Here is a 19,699-nt window from a genome sequence, read left to right on the forward strand (position 1 = left end):
CGAGGTCCAAGTAGTGAGGAAATGAGGCCTCCTTTCCACAACTAGTACAAACTTGCTAAGTGAACCACCTCAGAAGTAGATCCTCTAACCCAGTCAACATTTCATATGGCTCCAGCCCCAGAAACTGACTGAAATTTCCTTAGAGACTGACAACCATCCAGCTAATCTGTTCCTGAATTCCTGACAGAAACTGTAAAATAATAAATGTTGGTTGTTCTAAATCCCTGTGTTTTGAGGTAATTTGTCACGTAGCAGTGTATAACTAATACAACCCATGTATTGAGGGCTCCAAAGAGCTTTTGTTTGTACAATATGTATCTTTTGATAATTATTGCCTTAGAAATTAAAAATCAGGGAAAATGTTTAATTTTAAATTAATAATGAGCCATTATATGATAACATAAATAATACTTTTATGAAAAAAATAGTGAGAGAGTGATATTGTTTTTACATTTTTACAAAATATCTTTAGCCTGGCTTAATAGGAGATGGCTAAATTCTCCCATTGGCTTCTGCATTCAATCTATTGCAATGTGTATTTTGGTTGAAGTATATGAATAAAACCCAGGTTCACGTGGATATGTAGTTAGCAAAAGGAGCGTGTCACAGACTCCCTGAAAGGGTCTCTGGGACTTTCTGGGTCCTTGAATCACACTTTAAAACTGTTGTTACAGGGAAACTAGAAATTCATTTGGTTGGAAGTCAACAGAAGAGAAGAAAATGGGATTTTCTGAAATGCTTCTTTGGAGAACTCTCTCTCTCAAGCAGCCTTACTGCCTTCTCTTACTCCAAACTGGATCATATATGACTAAGAATTATCACTTCAAAACCTCCTATAGTAAATAGTTATGAATGGAATAATTTAGCCTACATCTGAGATGTTGCTTATTTCATCTCTTAATTTTCCATCTGTAGGCCAATCTCTCCCAATTCCTTCAAAGTCATCAAGAAGCAGAACTCATGTCTAGCTATTCCTGAGCCAGTGGCAGGGCTGGTGACATATGCAGTCCTTTTGGGAAGGCAGTTCTCCTAGATTTGTGTTGGGATTCCTATCCAATGTCTACCTCTTATTTGTAACCATGAAGTTAGGACAGAGAGGGAGGGCATCTGGGTGAGGAGAGAAAGAATGAAGAGAATTAGAAACAAACTTTAATTTAGTCCCTTGACTGCTGTCTTAAGAGACAGAAACTGAACTCTTCATTTTATTTATTTTTTTTTTGTAATTTTATATACTTACAAGAGTGTATAGAATGTGCAATATGTGTGTGTGTGTGTGTGTGTGTGTGTGTCTTGCCAGTTTCTCTCTGGTGAACTTGACCTGGACTCACTGTTAATAATGGGAAAGTCACAAATGAAGCCATAATATTGTGAGACCAGATCATAAGCAGAAAGCTTTTTGTTTAATCAATAAATATCTTGAATAGAGAAGTTCATTCCACCCTGTGTTGCTGTGCTGGATATTTACACATGGTAACTTTACATTTAAATATAGCTTAGGTATAATGCACTATCTTTTTTTGTTAACATTGACAAATGGTAGAATTTAATTAATCAAACTCTACTCAGTAGAACGAAATAATATGTATTTAAGAAGCTTCATTCCAAAGGTTTTTGACCTTAAAATACAATTGCTAATTGTATGGTGAAATAGAGAAAAAAACAAAAACCGAAAAATCCTGCTCACCTTCTTCGGCTAGATAAGGTTTCTTCATGTTCTACATGAGCAACTTTTAATACCTTCTTGTCAATAAACAGATCTTCAGGATAATAAGCAGATCTATATTGGCGTTGTTGAGAATGGGCACATAACTTGCCAATCTGAAAAAGAAATGTAATATAATTATATGATACTTTCACAGATATGATAGTAGAAACAAATTCTGAAATGCACTTCAATTTCTTCCCCAATTTCTTTTTAAAAGAGCAGAAAGAAGCTATTATTGGAGTCAAAAAGGGTGATAAGCTTTTAAGGCAAAGAGCCATCTGTGGAAGAGAAGGCTGAAGGCTGTGGCCCTGGGACTCCGAGCACAGCCTATTCAAAGGTTTCCTGAGATGAAAAATGCTTTTTTCTCTATAGTGAAATGTACATTTGCAAGGACCCTCTACACAGGACTTATGCTATTGATATCTGTCAATGGTACTTGGTGTTTATACGTATGAAAAAGTTCCCAAATGGGGATTACAAAGTTTAGGAAGGACCAGTGCAGGAAGTGAGGGGGTGTGAGAAATGTGGAGAGTAGCCTGTTAAGAGAAAGAGCAGCCTCCCACACAGTTTTGTTATAAGACCCAAAGTAGAATATTCTGAAAAATGTCGGTGTAGTTGCTCACTGAATTTCCTAAAAACGCCCAAGGGGAAGAAAAGGCAGGGTAACTAATTAATAGCCATTGTTGTCAGCTATGAATCACGTATCATGGAATAAGGCCAGGACAGAGAGTACTACGGAACACAGGTGCTCGAGAAAGTCTACCTTCTCCCCTCCCTTGCTCTTTCTCTCTCTCTCCATTCAGAAATATATCTTTTCTTTTTCCTTACTCCTTTTTTTCCCTTTCTTCCTTTTTCTATACATTCAGAAGTACTGTCCGTTTACAAGCACTTATTGGATGCCTCCACTGAAAGCTTAGTTCTCATACACTCACAGAGCAATGATTAAAAGATGGCATCGGCTTTCTTTCTCAATTCTAAATGATCTGGTTCGATTATTTGTAGATTTCCCCCCCCTTTTTTTTTGCTTTCAGACAAAAGCCTAAAATGAACTTCTAGATAAAGAAGTATGTATTCACATGTCTCCCTTATGCCAGACACTAAGCTAAATGTTATCATCTCCATTTTATAGGTGAAGAAACTGAGGTTTGGGGAAGTTAAGTTACTTGCCTAGGGCAAATAGGCAGTGGATTCATCATCTGACTTCAAAGCTTCTACAATATCACCTCCCTAGAAGATGATGCTTAATTCCCAGTTGCCTGTACTCTCTCTTTTTATTTTTTAAAAGATTTTATTTATTCATTCACAAGAGACAGAGAGAGAGAGAGAGAGAGAGAGAGAGGCAGAGGGAGAATAAGGTTCCCCATAAGGAGCCCAATGCAGGACTCGATCCCTGATCCCAGGATCATTCCCTGAGCCAAAGGCAGACGCTCAACCACTGAGCCACCCAGGTGTCTCCTCTCTCTTTTTTAAAAAAGAAATTCCCAGTCCTCGGGGGGCACCTGGATGGCTTAGTTGGTTGAGCGTCTGCCTTCAGCTCAGGTTGTGATCTCGGGGTCCTGGGATGGAGCCCTGCATCCAGCTCCCTGCTCAGTGGGGAGTCTGTTTCTCCCTATGCCTCTCCCTCTGCTTGTGCACGCTCTCTCTCTCTCTGTGTCAAATAAATAAATGGAAACTTAAAAAAAAAGAAAGAAATTCCCAGTCCTCAAAATAGCCAAGGTGAATATATAGATTGTACACATTAGGAAAAATATTAGAAATATCTGGTGAAAATGGAGGTTATATCTTTGTTACTTTTGTACCTCCATGGAATTCAGACTGAATGTTGCACACTATTAGGCACTCAGTAAAGGCAAATTAATTGAAATGAATTGAAAGAAACTCCTAGTATGAGGTCTGGCATGCCATTCTACTGACAGACCACGGGCTGCGTGCAGTGATCGTTTCTGGATTTCTCAAGATGGCCCTGATAACATTTACAAAACTAAGCTATCTATGTCTTTATAAAAGCAAAAATGGCATTTGGTTTGTAGAGCTTTGGAAAGTTTTCCATATATAGATAAATTCTTGAGTTAGAAAAAAAAATCTGAAGTAGCAGCATTATCTCCACTGGTGAAAGACAGCACCTGTAGTCTGATATTCAGACCAGCTATTCTCAATAGTAATATCTTAATGGGAATGAAACAAAGGTTACAGACACCTTGAAATACTCTATTTGGCTATGGAATGAATGATATGGAATTTTGCAGATGTGTTTATGAAATGCTATTGATTTGAGCTGATATTAATTTGAAATGAAGAATCTGTATTCGAGGCACCTGGATATCTCAGTTGTTGAGCATCTGTCTTTGGCTCAGGGTGTGATCCCAGAGCTCTGAGATCGAGTCCTGCATTGGGCGGGGGGGGGGGACAAGTCCCTCGTAGGGAGCCTGCTTCTTCCTCTGCCTATGTCTCTGCCTCTCTCTCTCTCTCTGTGTGTCTCTCATGAATAAATAAATAAAATCTAAAAAAAAACGAATCTGTATTCTCTGAGTTCACTCCAATTGGTAGCAGTCTGGTTGGGTGCTTTAGTGAGGGGGCTGCCTGGCTGGACTGGGGAATTCAGTTCCAATCCCTTAAAGTTTACAAGGCAGATAAGAATAATTAAGGACAGACCACACATCCCAAAATTATGTTCATAGACATATACATGTTTATTTGGTCACACAGCTGGTGAATGTTTGGGGAACAAAGCCATGATCCTCGCTCCACAAATTGTGAGAATCTATTTCACCAGGATCAAATAATTCTTTGCACATTCAGGAGCATGGAACACACTCTCTTGACTGACACCTGTTCCAGGACCAGCACCAAAATCAAAATCTTTCACACATCTTTCATAGTAGCGTGTCTACTCACAAGCCGCAGCTCTGAAAGTTGCCTCCCCATTGAAAGTCTGCCCTTTGAATCTGTGAATGCTAATTGGGCCACAGCAAGACTTGAAAGTTTCCAACCCCTCTCCCACCCTACTGGAAATGGGGTGCAGCCGAGGCAAAAGTAGGAAGGTTAAGAACAAATGAGAATGTAGCCAGTGTGACCTTTCTTCCCAAGCCACCCAATGTGGCATTATTGGGCAGACTTCCCAAGGCTCCATGTGGGGTAAGGGGCAAACAATGGTGTCCTGCCAACGCCCCAACCCCCCCATCTGAAATCTGCCACATCTTATCAGACAGGCTGTATTTTCTTCCACAAATCTACCATGAAGCAAATTCTTCTCATATACAAAGCATTTGTCAAATGTAGACCCCTCCCCCTTGGGGCTCTTCTCTCCACATCTTTCATCTCCACCCTGCATGAGCTGTAGGTGAATATTATAAGCTCATTTTGAGAGGTGGCCACAAAAAGAAAATATAATTTACAAAGAAACGCAGCATTCACATGAAAGAGGTCCTTTCAGTGTCACACTTGGGCAACATCAGGTGATGCCTTGGAAACCTGGGTCTCACTCTATGGCTGTATTTGTGAAAGAAGCGCCAGCTTCTCAAGAGGCATTTTAGGACTCCATATCCTGCCCAGGAGTTTTAGGCTCTTAAATAAGAAGTGCAATCCAATTTCCTTTCACTGACTAATGTACCTGGTCAAGGATGCCGCTATCTTGAAATTTAGTTAGTGGGAGTGGATTTATTAGATAGGTGAGTGTCTCTATCAATAGACCTGGAATAGAAAACTCCTTCATTTTCCATGAACTGTGATTCCTAATGGTGCCTTTATTCATGTGCCAGAAGCTGTGGCAGGGAAAGCAATAGTGCTCTGAAGTGTTACAAGACTTGAAACAGGGATCTCTGGGTGGCGCAGCGGTTTGGCGCCTGCCTTTGGCCCAGGGCGCGATCCTGGAGACCCGGGATCGAATCCCACATCGGGCTCCCGGTGCATGGAGCCTGCTTCTCCCTCTGCCTGTGTCTCTGCCTCTCTCTCTCTGTGACTATCATAAATAAATAAATAAAAATTTTAAAAAAAAAAGACTTGAAACATAAGAAGGCAGGGCCTTGGGCTGCCTGGGTGGCATATTCAGCTGGGTACCTGACTCTTGGTTTCAGTTCAGGTCACTATCTTGGGGTTGTGAGATCGAGCCCTGCATTGGACTCAGCAGTGGAGTCTGTTTGGGATTCTCTCTCCCTCTCCCTCTGCCCCTCCCTACCATACTCACTCTCTCTCTGTCAAATAAATAAATCTTTTTTAAAAAAGAAAAAAAGAAGGGCTTCTGACCATATCTAGGTCATCTTAGTAACCCTAAGACCATTCTTTCCTAAGCAGGGTCCAGAACACTGGCCTAGTACATGCATGAGGAGAATATACCACTAGGGCCCAGCAAGGTATGGTGAAGAGCTCAGCTGACTGGGTCTCAAGAGATCTGGCCTACAACCCCCCTTCTACCGGTTACCCATAACAAGACTTCATTTTGACCTGGTCCCACAGCTTCACTCCACCTGTCACTTGGGTCTCATGCAAAAAAGGAAGATACAATATGCAAAGTGTCATATTTGACTCTAACCTCCTCTGAAAAAAGTGAAAATGACTTCTTTTTTTAAATATATTTTTTAAAGATTTTTTTATTTATTTGAGACAGAGAGAGAGAGAGAGAGAGAGGCAGGCAGAGGGAGAAGCAGACTCCATGCAGGGAGCCTGACATGGGACTTGGTCCTGGGTCTCTAGGATCACGCCCTGGGCTGAAGGCAGCGCTAAACCGCTAAGCCACTGGGGATGCCCTAAAAAAAATTTATTTGAGAGAGAGAGAGAGAGAGAGAGAGAGAGAGAGAGTGAGAAAGAAGAAGCAGAGGCAGAGGGACAAGCAGATTCCCCGCTGAGCACAGAGCCCAACATGGAGTTCTTTCCCATGAACCCCAGTATCATGACCTGAGATAAAATCAAGAGCTGGACTTTTACCCAACTGAGCCACTCAGGTGTCCCAGAAAATGACTTCTCAAGTAGAATATATTACCAAAGATTTTGAAACCATGAAAAACTTTGGTTTGATGCAATTCACACAGGCATCCCATAACTGACATGTCAAGAAATGCAGATACCCCATTGGTTAAAATATAACTATACTGATTCTCAGGCCTCATTTACTGTTGGTTCTGGAAAACCCCAGGTAACAAAAACCTCAGACTTGATCTCTCCCTCTGAGTGAGCAGAGAAAGTCTATATTGTAAGTTTCTCCATAATACCAATATTTCACATTTGTAACCTAATACCTCACTCCAGTCTCGTGTCTTGGCAATAATTCTACAACCATTCTCTGTTCTCAATAGTGAGTTCTACAACAACCCTCTGAGGCATACAGACCTGGTGCTGTTGACCTCATTTTAGAGATAAGGAAACTGAGGCTCACAATGATTAAGGAACTGAAGCAAAGTCACAATGGTAGTAGATGGCAGAGTTAGGACTTGAACCCAGATCTGCCCAATTCCAAAACCTAAGTTGTATGTTTTTTTTAAGATTTTATATATTTATTCATGAGAGACACAGTGAGAGAGGCAGAGATGTAGGCAGAGGGAGAAGCAGGCTCCTTGCAGGAAGCTGGATGTGGGACTAGATCCTGGGAATCTGGGATTATGCCCTGAGCTGAAGGCAGACGCTCAACCACTGAGCCACCTAGGCATCCCCCTAAGTCTATTTTTTAAAGATTTTATTTTTAAGTAATCTCTACATACAATGTAGGGCTCTAACTTACGACCCTGAGATCAAGAGGATCATGCTCCACCGACTGAGCCAACCATGTGCCCTGAGTTTTTTATTCTTTTTCCCCTATGCCATAGATTTCTGTCTAGATGATAGGCTCTGGGGCTTCCCAGTACTGAGTGTGGCCCTGCTCTGTAGTCCCGTGGACATCCTATCCATAACTGGAGAAGATGAGGGATTATGAGGAATTAAAAAATATACTTGAAAGATGGGCTAGTCATGAAAGATAACCTGAAAACTGACGTCCAATTTTAACCTAAGTTTCAGGCAGCATTCCTAATGGAGTGACTTAAACTCTTTGGACTGCCAGATAGGAGTCGATTAGTAATCACACTGGACGTCCAGTTCTGCGGGACAGGTGGTTCCCAAGTGTGTTCAGCCTGCAGCTTGCTGCTTGCAGTATATGCCTGGACCCTGACTGCCTGCTGAACAAAGTCAGATTCTTGGGCTGGCTAAAGATTGGTAATTCCTACAATTTAAACCCAGTCTAGTCTGATGTCTGGCCCGAGTATGCTCTTTATAGCTTCCCCCAAATGGAGATTCCACGCTGATCCTATGTCTACAAAAATGCAACAGGTTTAAGCCTTTAGCTCTAATAGCCTAAGAGATGAGAAACTGGGGACAGAGGGTGATCAGTACATCTCCTTTTCTCTCAAGAGCTCCAAGACTTGAAGTCTCTTTAGGGATCTCTGCAGTTTTGTTTAATTATGGAATAACTTTTCTGCTGAAATCCAGCTGATCATTGTGGTCCCAAAGAGTGTTTTTCAGAGAACCGTTGCTAAATAATTGCTGTAAATTTCATTTTTTGTCACCAATGGATTCATCAGAACTCCAAGGAAAGAAAAAGAAATACTTCCTCTATGGTTATGCAATTTAAATACCAACTCTGATCCCGTGGTCTACTCTGGAGGAGTATTACCTGTGGCATTTGTTTTAGGATACCCTGGGGCTTGGGGATGGGGTGGGATGGGAATTCCGTAGGTTTCCAGCTGAAATAAAATAATGAACTTCAGTTCATTCTGTTGAATTGTCTATTATGCTGTCGTTCAATTTCATTTAATTAAATCTTAAAGTTTTAAAATAAAACATACATTGAAATTATGTGATATACAACATAAACTTTTTAATAGTAGTAACCATGCCCATTTAACAATTCTACAGGTATAATAAAAATGCTAATATATGTTAATGTTTAGTCTGTGGTTAATGTTTTGTCTTGTTAATTTCCCCAGGGCTTTTATTACTGATTTAAATCTGCCACACTACTCAACTGATTGCACTGCTTCCACAAACTGCATGAAAGTAGCTCAAATGAATACTGATTAACAGAAATGAACAAACATTTGGCTGGGCAAACCATTCTTATTATATGCTTGTAATCATTACATACATTTTCTTACAATGAGATGGGCATGGCAGGCATTTTCCACTCATTTTTCCTACAAAAAATATGCATATGAGCATTAAATTAATTTATAACCTTGTACTTCAGGAAGCACATCATTATTAATTAACTATTGATTGATCTGGATATAGAGCACAGAGGATAATGAACAGACCTGGTGACAATGTGTTTTTTTTTTTCTGCCACAGACGTTTTGCTGTGACTCATCATTAATTGCTTGACTGTTAAAATAAAAGCCGCTAATAAATCGTAACACATTATGAATCGTGCAATTTTAGGAAATCAGGTGTCACTATGTGAATCTTCCATTCAAGTCCTCTCTTTAAATAAATAAATTGAGATCCAAAAAAGGGGGAACTTATCCTGCAGATCAGTCTGCTGCTCAGTGGAACTATAGCATTATACTATAGTGAAAAGAACACAATTTGGAGACCTGGATTCTAGTCCCATTCTCTTCTTGTTTCATGACCCACACAAGTCCTTTAATTTCCTTCAAATTCAACTTTCTTGTCTGCAAAATGGAAACAACCACACTGCCTGCTATGCCTAGCAGCTATATGAGGATCAAATAAACTGGTGGATGGAAGTGCAAAGCCTCCCACATCCCAACAGAAATCTGACTCATGCATTCTGTAAGTGGGGACTGCTTACCTTCTGCAGCCTGCCTTGCATGTTAGAATCTTGGCTCCGCTGGTCAAGTACATTGCTAGCTCTAAGTCGTACTTGGAGAGTTCTTTAACTGGGGCTTTTTGGAAGGCAGCAAAAGGGTTTGATGAGATTGGCTCCCCACTCTGAACAGGAACCACACTGAGTTTGCGCATAACACAGTCTCTCATCTCTGCTTTGGGATACCTCGAATATCTCCTTCGGTTCTTCAGGGCTCCAATTACTGATACATGCAAAGAATCTTTGCTGGTTACCCAGTATTTCTAACCTCAATGGCGATGAATGCTTGGGGGATGGGAGACAGGTTTTCAATACCCTTTTGTGGAAGAGACTTGCTTTTACTAACTTATATTTGCCACAAGTGGATTCTGAGCTGAAAATAGAATCCTTTGTGCGTGTGACTAACACCTCTTATGACATACTAACCCCTTCCCAGGACCAGGAGCCCAGGGCAGTGTTGCTTAATCATGTATGGCCAATATGGCCAATATGAGCAATATGGCGGGGGTTAAAAGAGACCTTCATGTAGCCAAAACATTCAATACTGAATTCAGATACCACTCCTCCAAATGTACTCCTCTGCTTGAGTTCCCCATCCCAGTGGAAAGGAATAATAGGATCACCTATCTCCTCAGTTTATGAGCAGGAAAATAGATGAATAAAATCTCCATGTGCATTTGACTTGTTTTTCCAGTACCTGAAGGCCAAGTTTGGATTCCCTTAGTGTCTGGTGTGGTTACTAGCCAACATGGCTATTGACTACTTGAAATATGTCTAGCCTGAGTTGTGATGTGCTGGGTCTTGAAGATTTAGTATGAAAAAAGAATGTGAAATGTCTTATTAGCAACTTTTATATTAATTATATGATGAAATGATAATCTGAATAAATTCAGTTAAACATATTAAAATTTCATCCATTTTCTTTTCCCTCTCTCTCACAGCCATTTAAGCCTTGGTTTTTTTCTGTCTTATAAATAACTTTCAACCCTGTGAGCTTTTCTTCATCCTGAGGTCTAGGATACCATTAACTGTAATAGAACAGTGCTTCTCAAGCTTTTATATGTATACAAATCCTCTGGGAGTCTTATTCATGTAGACTCATATACAATACATCTAGGGTGAGTTCTGAGATGAGCAGCAAGGCACCAGTGCAGTGGTTCTCAAAGTGTGGCCCCAAAATGAGTAGTATCAGTATCAACTAGGAACTTACAAATGCAAATTTTAAGGCCCAGTCATAGACCTACTGAACCAGAAAGGTGGGGAGTGGGGTCCAGCCATCTGTTTTAACAAGCCCTCCAGGGTATTCTGATATACACACAGATTGGAAGCCACTGCCACACAGATCATCCCAACATCCTCTTAATTAGTCTCCCAAGCTCCAGTTTTGACCCTCCCACCCGATTTATCCCCTCTAACTGTAGTTCTCTGAGACCCTTTAAGGAAGTTCTAGAGGTCAAACCTATTTCCATAATAATACTAAGACTTTATTTGCCCTTTCCACTCTTATTCCCTCAGAAATACATAAAGGCATTTTCCAGAGGCTACATAATGTATAATAAAATCATTGCTCTGGAATATGTGTTTGTGTATTCTAAAAGTTTCTAAGATCCCTGGTTTAGGGTATAAATATATGCACTTGTCAGAGGTTAATTCATTCTGAGTACTTAGTGCTCCCACTGGCTACTTAGGTGACGCTTACTATAATCTTTGTAATCTCTTTCTCATTTAATAAATTGTTATTTTGAAAGCTAGAAGTTTTGTGTCTACATGAAAACATAAGAAGTAAATGCCCTTTGGAGTGGATGGGTGGCTCACGTGGTTAAGTGTCGGATTCTTGGTTTCCACTCAGGTCTTGATCTCAGGGTCATGAGATTGGGCCCCACCTCGAGGTCCATTCTCAGCGTAGAGTCTGCTTGAGATTCTTTCTCCCTCTCCCTGAAGGTCCTGCTTGTGCATGCTCTCTCTCAAAATAAATACATAAATATTTTTTTAAAAAAGAAGTAATGCACTTTGTAGTCTCATTTGTAATATTTAGAAATATTTTTTGAAAGATCATCTAATTTTTAAGGTTAATTATTGTATTATTGAAGATTTTATATGTCTTATATAATAATATTTATTTAAGCATATTTACAGCATATTTTTCTGATATTTAAAGATGGATGCTTGGCTTCAAAAAGCAAGACTTGCTCAATCCCTGAATGTCTAGGTCTAAAGATGCTAAAAGGTGGTCACAGAGTTCTCTGAATCATAGAAAGGTGGAACCTACACAGTAGATTGCAACCATAATTAAGAAACAAGAATATGACAAAAAGCTATCATTCCTTGGCCTAATAGACACTAATAAATTTATCTTACTATGTCTGATGCCACCGAACATTTCAGAAGAGTATTATACTGTGACCTAAGGTATAGAGTCATCTTGAAATTAATCATTCAGAGATTAAAGAAAAAGGAATTAAATATTTAAAAGTAGATGTTGTGAGCTGTGTAAAAGTCAAAATTGTTTGTTACAGTTTTTCCAGAATAGAAATGGAAAAGCCATGAAAGCATTGTGTGGTGTATTGTATTATAGTAGATGAGGAAACACACACAACAGTGGAGAAATCAACAAACATTGCAGAGTTGGAAAGACTATCCAATGGGGATATTATTGAAAACAATCTCTTCAAAAAATTGTGTTGGGAAAACTGGACAGCTTACATGCAAAAGAATGAAACTGAACCACTTTCTTATACCATACACAAAAATAAACTCAAAATGGGTTAAAGACCTAAATGTGAGACCTGAAACCATAAAAATCCTAGAGGAGAACACAGGCAGTAACCTTTTTGACATTGGTGGTAGCAGCTTCTTTCTAGATATGTCTCCTGAGACAAGAGAAACAAAAATCAGAAATGAACTATTGGGACTACATCAAAATAAAAAGCTTCTGCATAGCCAAGGAAACAATCAACAAAACCTATGGAATGGGAGAAGTTAACTGCAAGCGACATGTCTGATAAAGGGTTAGTATTCAAAATATATAAGGAATTTATCAAACTCAACACCCAAGAAACAAATAATCAAATTAAAAAATGGACAGAAGACACAAATAGACATTTTTCCAAAAAAAACATATAGATGGCTAACAGACACATGAAAAGATGCTCAGCATTGCTGATCATCAGAGAAATGCAAATCAAAATTACAATGAGATATCACCTCACACCTGTCAGAATGTCTAAAATCAACAACACAAGAAATGACAGGTGTTGGTGAGGATGTGGAGAAAGGAGAATCCTCTTGCACTGTTGGTGGGAATGCAAGCTGGTGCAGACACTCTGAAAAACGGTATGGAGGCTCATCAAAAAGTTAAAAATACAACTACCCTATGATCCAGCAATTGCTCTTTTAGGTATTTACCCAAATAATACAGAAATACAAATTCAAAGGGATACATGAACTCAGATGTTTATAGCAGCATAATCTCCAGTAGCCAAATTATGGAAACGGCCCAAATGTCCATCAACTGATGAATGGGTAAAGAAGATGTGGCATATAGATACAATGGAATATTAGTCATCAAAAAGAACAAAATATTGCTATTTGCAATGATGTACATGGAGCTAGAGAACAATATGCTAAGCGAAATAAGTCAGAGAAAGGCAAATACCATATGATCTCACTCATATGTGGAATTTAAGAAACAAAATAAATGAACAAAGGAACAAAACGAGAGAGAGACAAACCAAGGAATAAACTCTTAACTATAGAGAACAAACTGCTGGTTATCAGAGGAGATGTGGGGGATAGGTGAAATGGGTGATGGGGATTAAAAAGGACACTTGTGGTGATGTGCACCAGGTGGTGTATGGAAGTGTTGAATCAATATACTGTACACCTGAAACTAATATTACACTGCATGTTAACTAACTGGAATTTAAATAAAAACTTAAAAAAAGAATTGGTGATGTTTCTGAAAAAACAACATTATAAAGATGTCATTGCCAAATGTCTACTGGATAAAGAGTCAGTAGGGGAAATCATGCCACCTTCCAATGAAAGAAATTAACTCATCAAATTAAATATTTAGCTGCAAACATAAAGATGGGGGGTTAATATCACCTCAGTGGAACTGCTTTTGCCTTTCAAATAGACAAATCTACAGACATGAGCCGGACTTGCTGTTTTGCTTATGTTTATCCAGTATTAGCACCAACTAATCATTGAAGAAGATCTATGAGTGAGAGCTTTGGGAGAGAAACATGAGTAGTGCTGGAATATTCCCAGTGTTGTTTTTTTTTTTAATTCTTTTTTTTTAAATTTTTATTTATTTATGATAGTCACACAGGGAGAGAGAGGCAGAAACACAGGCAGAGGGAGAAGCAGGCTCCATGCACCGGGAGCCTGACGTGGGATTCGATCCCGGGTTTCCAGGATCGCGCCCTGGGCCAAAGGCAGGCGCCAAACCGCTGCGCCACCCAGGGATCCCCGGAATATTCCCAGTGTTGAATGACATTGTTGAAATGCATGGTTTATCCTCAAGTAAATGTGAGGACATTTACACTGACGCTACAAAAGCAATGGCATCTGAGTCAGGGGAGTGGCACTAAACTCTGATGGTAATCATTTTATTTTTCACTGCTAAGCACTCTCAATTTTTAAAAAAATATTGTTTCAGGGGTGCCTGGGTGGCTCAGTCATTTGGGAATCCAACTCTTGGTTTTGGCCCAGGTTATGATCTCAGAGTTATGGGATCAAGCCCCACATCAGGGTCTGTCCGCATTCATCACAGAATCTGCTTGTCCCTCTCCCTCTGTCCTCCCCCTACTCTTTCTCTCTCTGTCTCTCTAAAATAAATAAATAAAATCTTGTAAAAAATAAAATAAAGTTGAAAAATGCAGTTTCATTTAAGAAAGAACTTGAAGCAGTACAAAATAATTTTAGTAAATCTTGACCCTTGATGACATCTTTTTTTTTTTGATGACATCTTTTTTAACATTACGTGTGATGAAATGGAAAGTCTACATAAAGTATTTCTGTTATATAATAAAGTATGATGATCATCTAGAGGAAAAGCCCATGCAGGACTGAGTTGAGATAACTAGGCATTTTTTTCATGAAACATTATTTTTATATAAAAGACTGACAAACTAATGTTATTCACACATGAGTATTTGGCAGACATTTTCTTTAAAGGGAACAAAGTGAGTCTATTACTTCAAGAAAAATAACCGACACTGTTTGTATCCAATGATAAAATTTGCACTATCAGCCTTTCCAGTTCCAGATATAAGGAGCTTGGAAGTTGCCACTACGTCCTCATAACAAGAAGTTAAACAGACTGAAAAATCCATTCTTCTTGGATCCATAAGAGAAGGGCAGACAGAGGGACAGACAGTAAATCCCCATCACCAAGACTAGAGAGTTAGACAGGCAAATACAGGGAGTCGGAGCTCACCAAAGCATAGAGTCAGAAGCAAAAGTCACCCTGAGACCCAGTGCTGGGGTAGGAAAACTGGAATTGTAATTGACAAACTGCTGGAAGCTGAGTGCAGAAAACTCTGAGAGTTAAAATCTCCAGGGAGACCCCGTCATAAGGGGACCTCCACAATATTATGAAATTTACCTTCAGTTTTAGAAAGAAAGAAAGAAAGAAAGAAAGAAAGAAAGAAAGAAAGAAAGAAAGAAAGAAAGAAGAAGAAGAAAGGAAGGAAGGAAGGAAGGAAGGAAGGAAGGAAGGAAGGAAGAAAGAAAGAAAGAAAGAAAGAAAGAAAGAAAGAAAGAAAGAAAGAAAGAAAGAAAGAAATTAATTAATTTACCTTCAGGAGCCTGACTAGATTCCCACAGTAAATACCAGAGGAAAAAAAATCCCTCAGGCTTCCAGCAAGCAGAGGTGAAAAGGAACCATTTTGAAAGACACCAGGGCACTCTGTTCTCAACAAGTCCTTCTCTAAGAAGAAACTAGTTAGCCAAAGCCCAATCTGTTGGGGTATTATCAGAGCCTAACTTACTTGGGGAAGGAGCATACCCAAATCTAGCCCACTCTAGCCATCCTGCACCACCTAATGGGGGATTAAAAAAACCTGAGAAACACCTGTGAAGTTCATGGTCCAGAGGCATAGGCTCACTAAAAAAACAAGACTTAATCACAGAATTATAGAATGCCTCTCCTCACCCTATGCCTTACCACCACATTACTAAAAGCCTACTTACAGCAATTCCTTTTAACAAGTACATCATGTCCAGCTATCAAGAAAATAATTACAAAGCATACCAAAAGGCAAGAAGCACAATTTGAATAGATAGAGCAAACATCAAAACTAGACATGTCAAAGATGTTGGAATTACCAGACTGGGAATTTAAAACAACTATGATTTATTAGTAATTGGTAAAGTAAATAGCATGCAAGAAAAGACTGGCAATATAAGCAGAGAGATGAAAATCCTGAGAAGGAACCAAAAGGAATGCTAATGAGAAAAAAAAAACAGAAATGAAGAATGGTTTTGACAGGATAATTAGTAGACTGGACACAGCTGATGAAAGAATCTCTAAGCTAGAGGATGTAGCAATAGAATCCTCAAAGATCAAAAGGCAGGGGCACCTGGGTGGCTCAGTCAGTTAAGCCTCAGACTCTTAGTTTTGGCTCAGGTCATGATCTCAGGGTAGTAAGTATGGAGTCTGCTTAAGATTCTTTCCCCTCACTCTTTCTCCCTCCCTCTGCTCCTCCTCCTTCCCATGCATGCACACATACTCTCTAAAATAAATAAATAAAATCTTTAAAACAAAACAAAAAGCAAAGAGAAGACAGAACAGCACACAATAGAATATCCAAGGACTATGGGACAACCACAAAACATGTAACATGCATAATGGGAATACCAGAAGGAGAAGAAAAGAAAGAAAGAAAGAAAGAAAGAAAGAAAGAAAGAAAGAAAGAAAGAAAGAAAGAAAGAAAGAAAGAAAGAAAGAAAGAAAGAAAGAAAAGAGAGAGAGAATATTTGAAAATATAATGACTGAGAATTTCCCCAAATTAATGTCAGACACCAAACCACAGATCCAAGAAGCCTAGAGACCATCAAGCAGGATAAATGTAAAACAAAGGAAAACAAACAAACAAACAAAAAACCAAACTACACCTAGGCATACCACCTTCAAATTACAGGAAATCAAAGATAAAAAGTACTGAAAGAAGTCAGAGGAGAACAAAAACACCTTACCTATACAGGAACAAAGATAAGAATTACATCTAGCTTTTCTTCAGAAACCATGCCAGCAAGACCTGAGTGGAGTAAAATATTTAAAGTATTGAGAGAAAAATGTCACCAACCTAGAATTCTGTGCCCTGAAAAATTAACCTTTAAAGGTGTAGAGGAATGCATATCAAAATCACAATTAGATATCACCTCATACCTATTAGAATGGCAAGTATCAAAAGACAAAGATAACAAGTGTTGGCAAGGATGTGGAATATAGGGAACCCTCGTAGACTGTTGGTGGGAATGTGAACTGGTGCAGCTACTGTGGAAAACAGTATGGAGGCTCCTCAAAAAGCAAAATAGAGAACTACCATATGATCTAGCAGTTCCACTTCTGAGTATTTGTCTGAAGAAAATGAAAAACTAATTCAAAGAAATATATACATCTCTGTGTTCACAGCAGCATTATATACAATAGCCAAGATATGGAAGAAACCTAAGTGTAACTTTGTAGTGTATATAAATGAATCACTATGTTGTACACCTGAAACTATTATAATATTGTATGTCAACTACACTTCAATTAAAAAATACAGTGGAGAAATATTTTCTCAAACAAAAATTAAGGGAATTTGTGGCTAGTAAACCTGCCTTGTATGAAATGTGAAAGAAAGTTCTATAGCAAGATGGAAAATAATATACATCAGAAACCCAGATCTCCATAAAGAAAAAGAAGAGCATTGAAGAGAGAATAAGTTAAGGCAAAACAAAAATAGACTTTTTCTTAACTGATATAACAGATAAAAGTTTGTTCAATATGCTAATAGCAACAATGTGCTTGATTATCTATGCTAATGTATATATCTTATGCATATGCCATTATATATGCTGATATATAAATGAAATGAATGTGAATAATACAAGAGATAGGAGAAAGGAATTGGAATTATTTTGGTATTATAAGGAATTTACACTATTCATTAAGTGTATAGTGTTATCTGAAAGTGGACCTGGATTATTTGTAGATGTATACTGTAAACTCTAGGCCAACCACTAAAAAACATTTTAAAAGGAACTAAAACTGATATACTAAGAAAGGAAAAAAATGGAATCATATACAAAACTAAATTAAAACCACGAAAGGCAGAAAAATTGTGAAAGACAAAAATGGGAACAAAGAGCAAGGGCAACAAATTGAAAACACAGTAAAAATATGGTAGATATTAATCCAAGTATATAAATAATCACTTTGAATATCAATAGTCTAAATGTTTCAATTAAAAGACAAAGATTGTCAAAGTGGATCAAAGAACATGATTTAACAGTATATGTTTTCTTTCTTTTTTTTTTTTTTTTTTCAGTATATGTTTTCTACAAGAAATCTAGTTTATGTTTTCTACAGGAAATCCAGTTTTATTTTATTTATTTAATAGAGACAGAGAGAGAGAGAGGCAGAGACACAGGCAGAGGGAGAAGCAGGCTCCATGCAGGGAGCCTGATGTGGGACTTGATCCCGGGTCTCCAGGATTATGCCCTGGGCTGAACGCTAAGCTACTGGGGCTGCCCAAGAAACCTAGTTTAAACATAAAGATGCATAAAGATTAAAAGTAAATGGACAGGAAAAATATATCATGCTAACACTAATCAAAAGATAACAGGAGTTGACTACATTAATTGCAGACAGAGCCGACTTCAAAGTAAGAAAAGCTATCAGGGATAAAGAAAGGCATTACATAATGATACAGAAGATATAATAGTTCTCAACATGTGCCTAACAATAGGGCATCAAATTGTATGAGGCAAAACCCAATAAAGTCTTCCAGGAGAAATGGATAAATCCACCATCATACTTGAAGACTTCAACACCCCTCTTTCAGAAATGAACAAATCCAATAGGCAGAAAAATCAGTAAGGACATATTAGAACTTTACAACACCATCAATCAGCTGGATATAATTGATATCTGCAGACTCTTTCATCTAACAACAGCAGACAACACATTCTTCTCAAGCTTACATTCACCAAAATAGACCATAATCTAGGCCATAAACACAACAAACTTGAAAGAAATCACACAATGTTTGTTCCTATGCCACAGTGAAATGAAACTAGAAATCAGCAATAGAAATATAACTAGAAGTTACTGTGGCCAAGTTCAAAAAGGGTGTTGCCTGTGTAACTTCTTGCAAGATTCATCCATGAAGGCAAGAGAAATAAAAGCAAAAATGAACTATTGGGACTTCATCAAGATAAGAAGCTTTTGCACAGCAAAAGATACCGTCAACAAAACTCAAAGACAATCTACAGAATGGGAGAAGATATTTGCAAATGACCTATCAGGTAAAGAGCTAGTTTCCAAGATCTATAAAGAACTTATTAAACTCAACAGCAAAGAAACAAACAATCCAATCATGAAATGGGCAAAAGACATGAACAGAAATCTCACAGAGGAAGACATAGACATGGCCAACAAGCATGTGAGAAAATGCTCTTCATCACTTGCCATCAGGGAAATACACATCAAAACTGCAATGAGATACCACCTCACACCAGTGAGAATGGGGAAAATTAACAAAGCAGGAAACCACAAATGTTGGAGAGGATGCGGAGAAAAGGGAACCCTCTTGCACTGTTGGTGGGAATGTGAACTGGTACAGCCACACCGGAAAACTGTGTGGAGGTTCCTCAAAGAGTTAAAAATAGACCTGCCCTATGACCCAGCAATTGCACTGTTGGGGATTTACCCCAAAGATTCAGATGCAATGAAACGCCGGGACACCTGCACCCCGATGTTTCTAGCAGCAATGTCCACAATAGCCCAACTGTGGAAGGAGCCTTGGTGTCCATCGAAAGATGAATGGATAAAGAAGGTGTGGTTCATGTATACAATGGAATATTGCTCAGCCATTAGAAACGACAAATACCCACCATTTGCTTCGACGTGGATGGAACTGGAGGGTATTATGCTGAGTGAAATAAGTCAATTGGAGACGGACAAACATATGGTCTCATTCATTTGGGGA

General features: G+C 38.7%; 1 protein-coding gene across 1 annotated transcript in view; it reads right to left on the reverse strand.

Moving 5' to 3' along the window:
* The window catches only part of GPC3 (glypican 3), a 439,059-nt gene that overhangs the window by 153,525 nt on the left and 265,835 nt on the right, over positions 1 to 19,699 (reverse strand). The window contains exon 4 of the mRNA XM_055337953.1: positions 1,685 to 1,818. Within this exon, the coding sequence (XP_055193928.1) occupies positions 1,685 to 1,818 (134 nt within the window). The remainder of the gene's footprint in view (positions 1 to 1,684; positions 1,819 to 19,699) is intronic.

This window comes from Nyctereutes procyonoides, unplaced genomic scaffold (genome assembly GCF_905146905.1).
Source record: "Nyctereutes procyonoides isolate TBG_1078 unplaced genomic scaffold, NYPRO_anot_genome, whole genome shotgun sequence".
NCBI classification, from domain to species: Eukaryota; Metazoa; Chordata; class Mammalia; order Carnivora; family Canidae; genus Nyctereutes; species Nyctereutes procyonoides.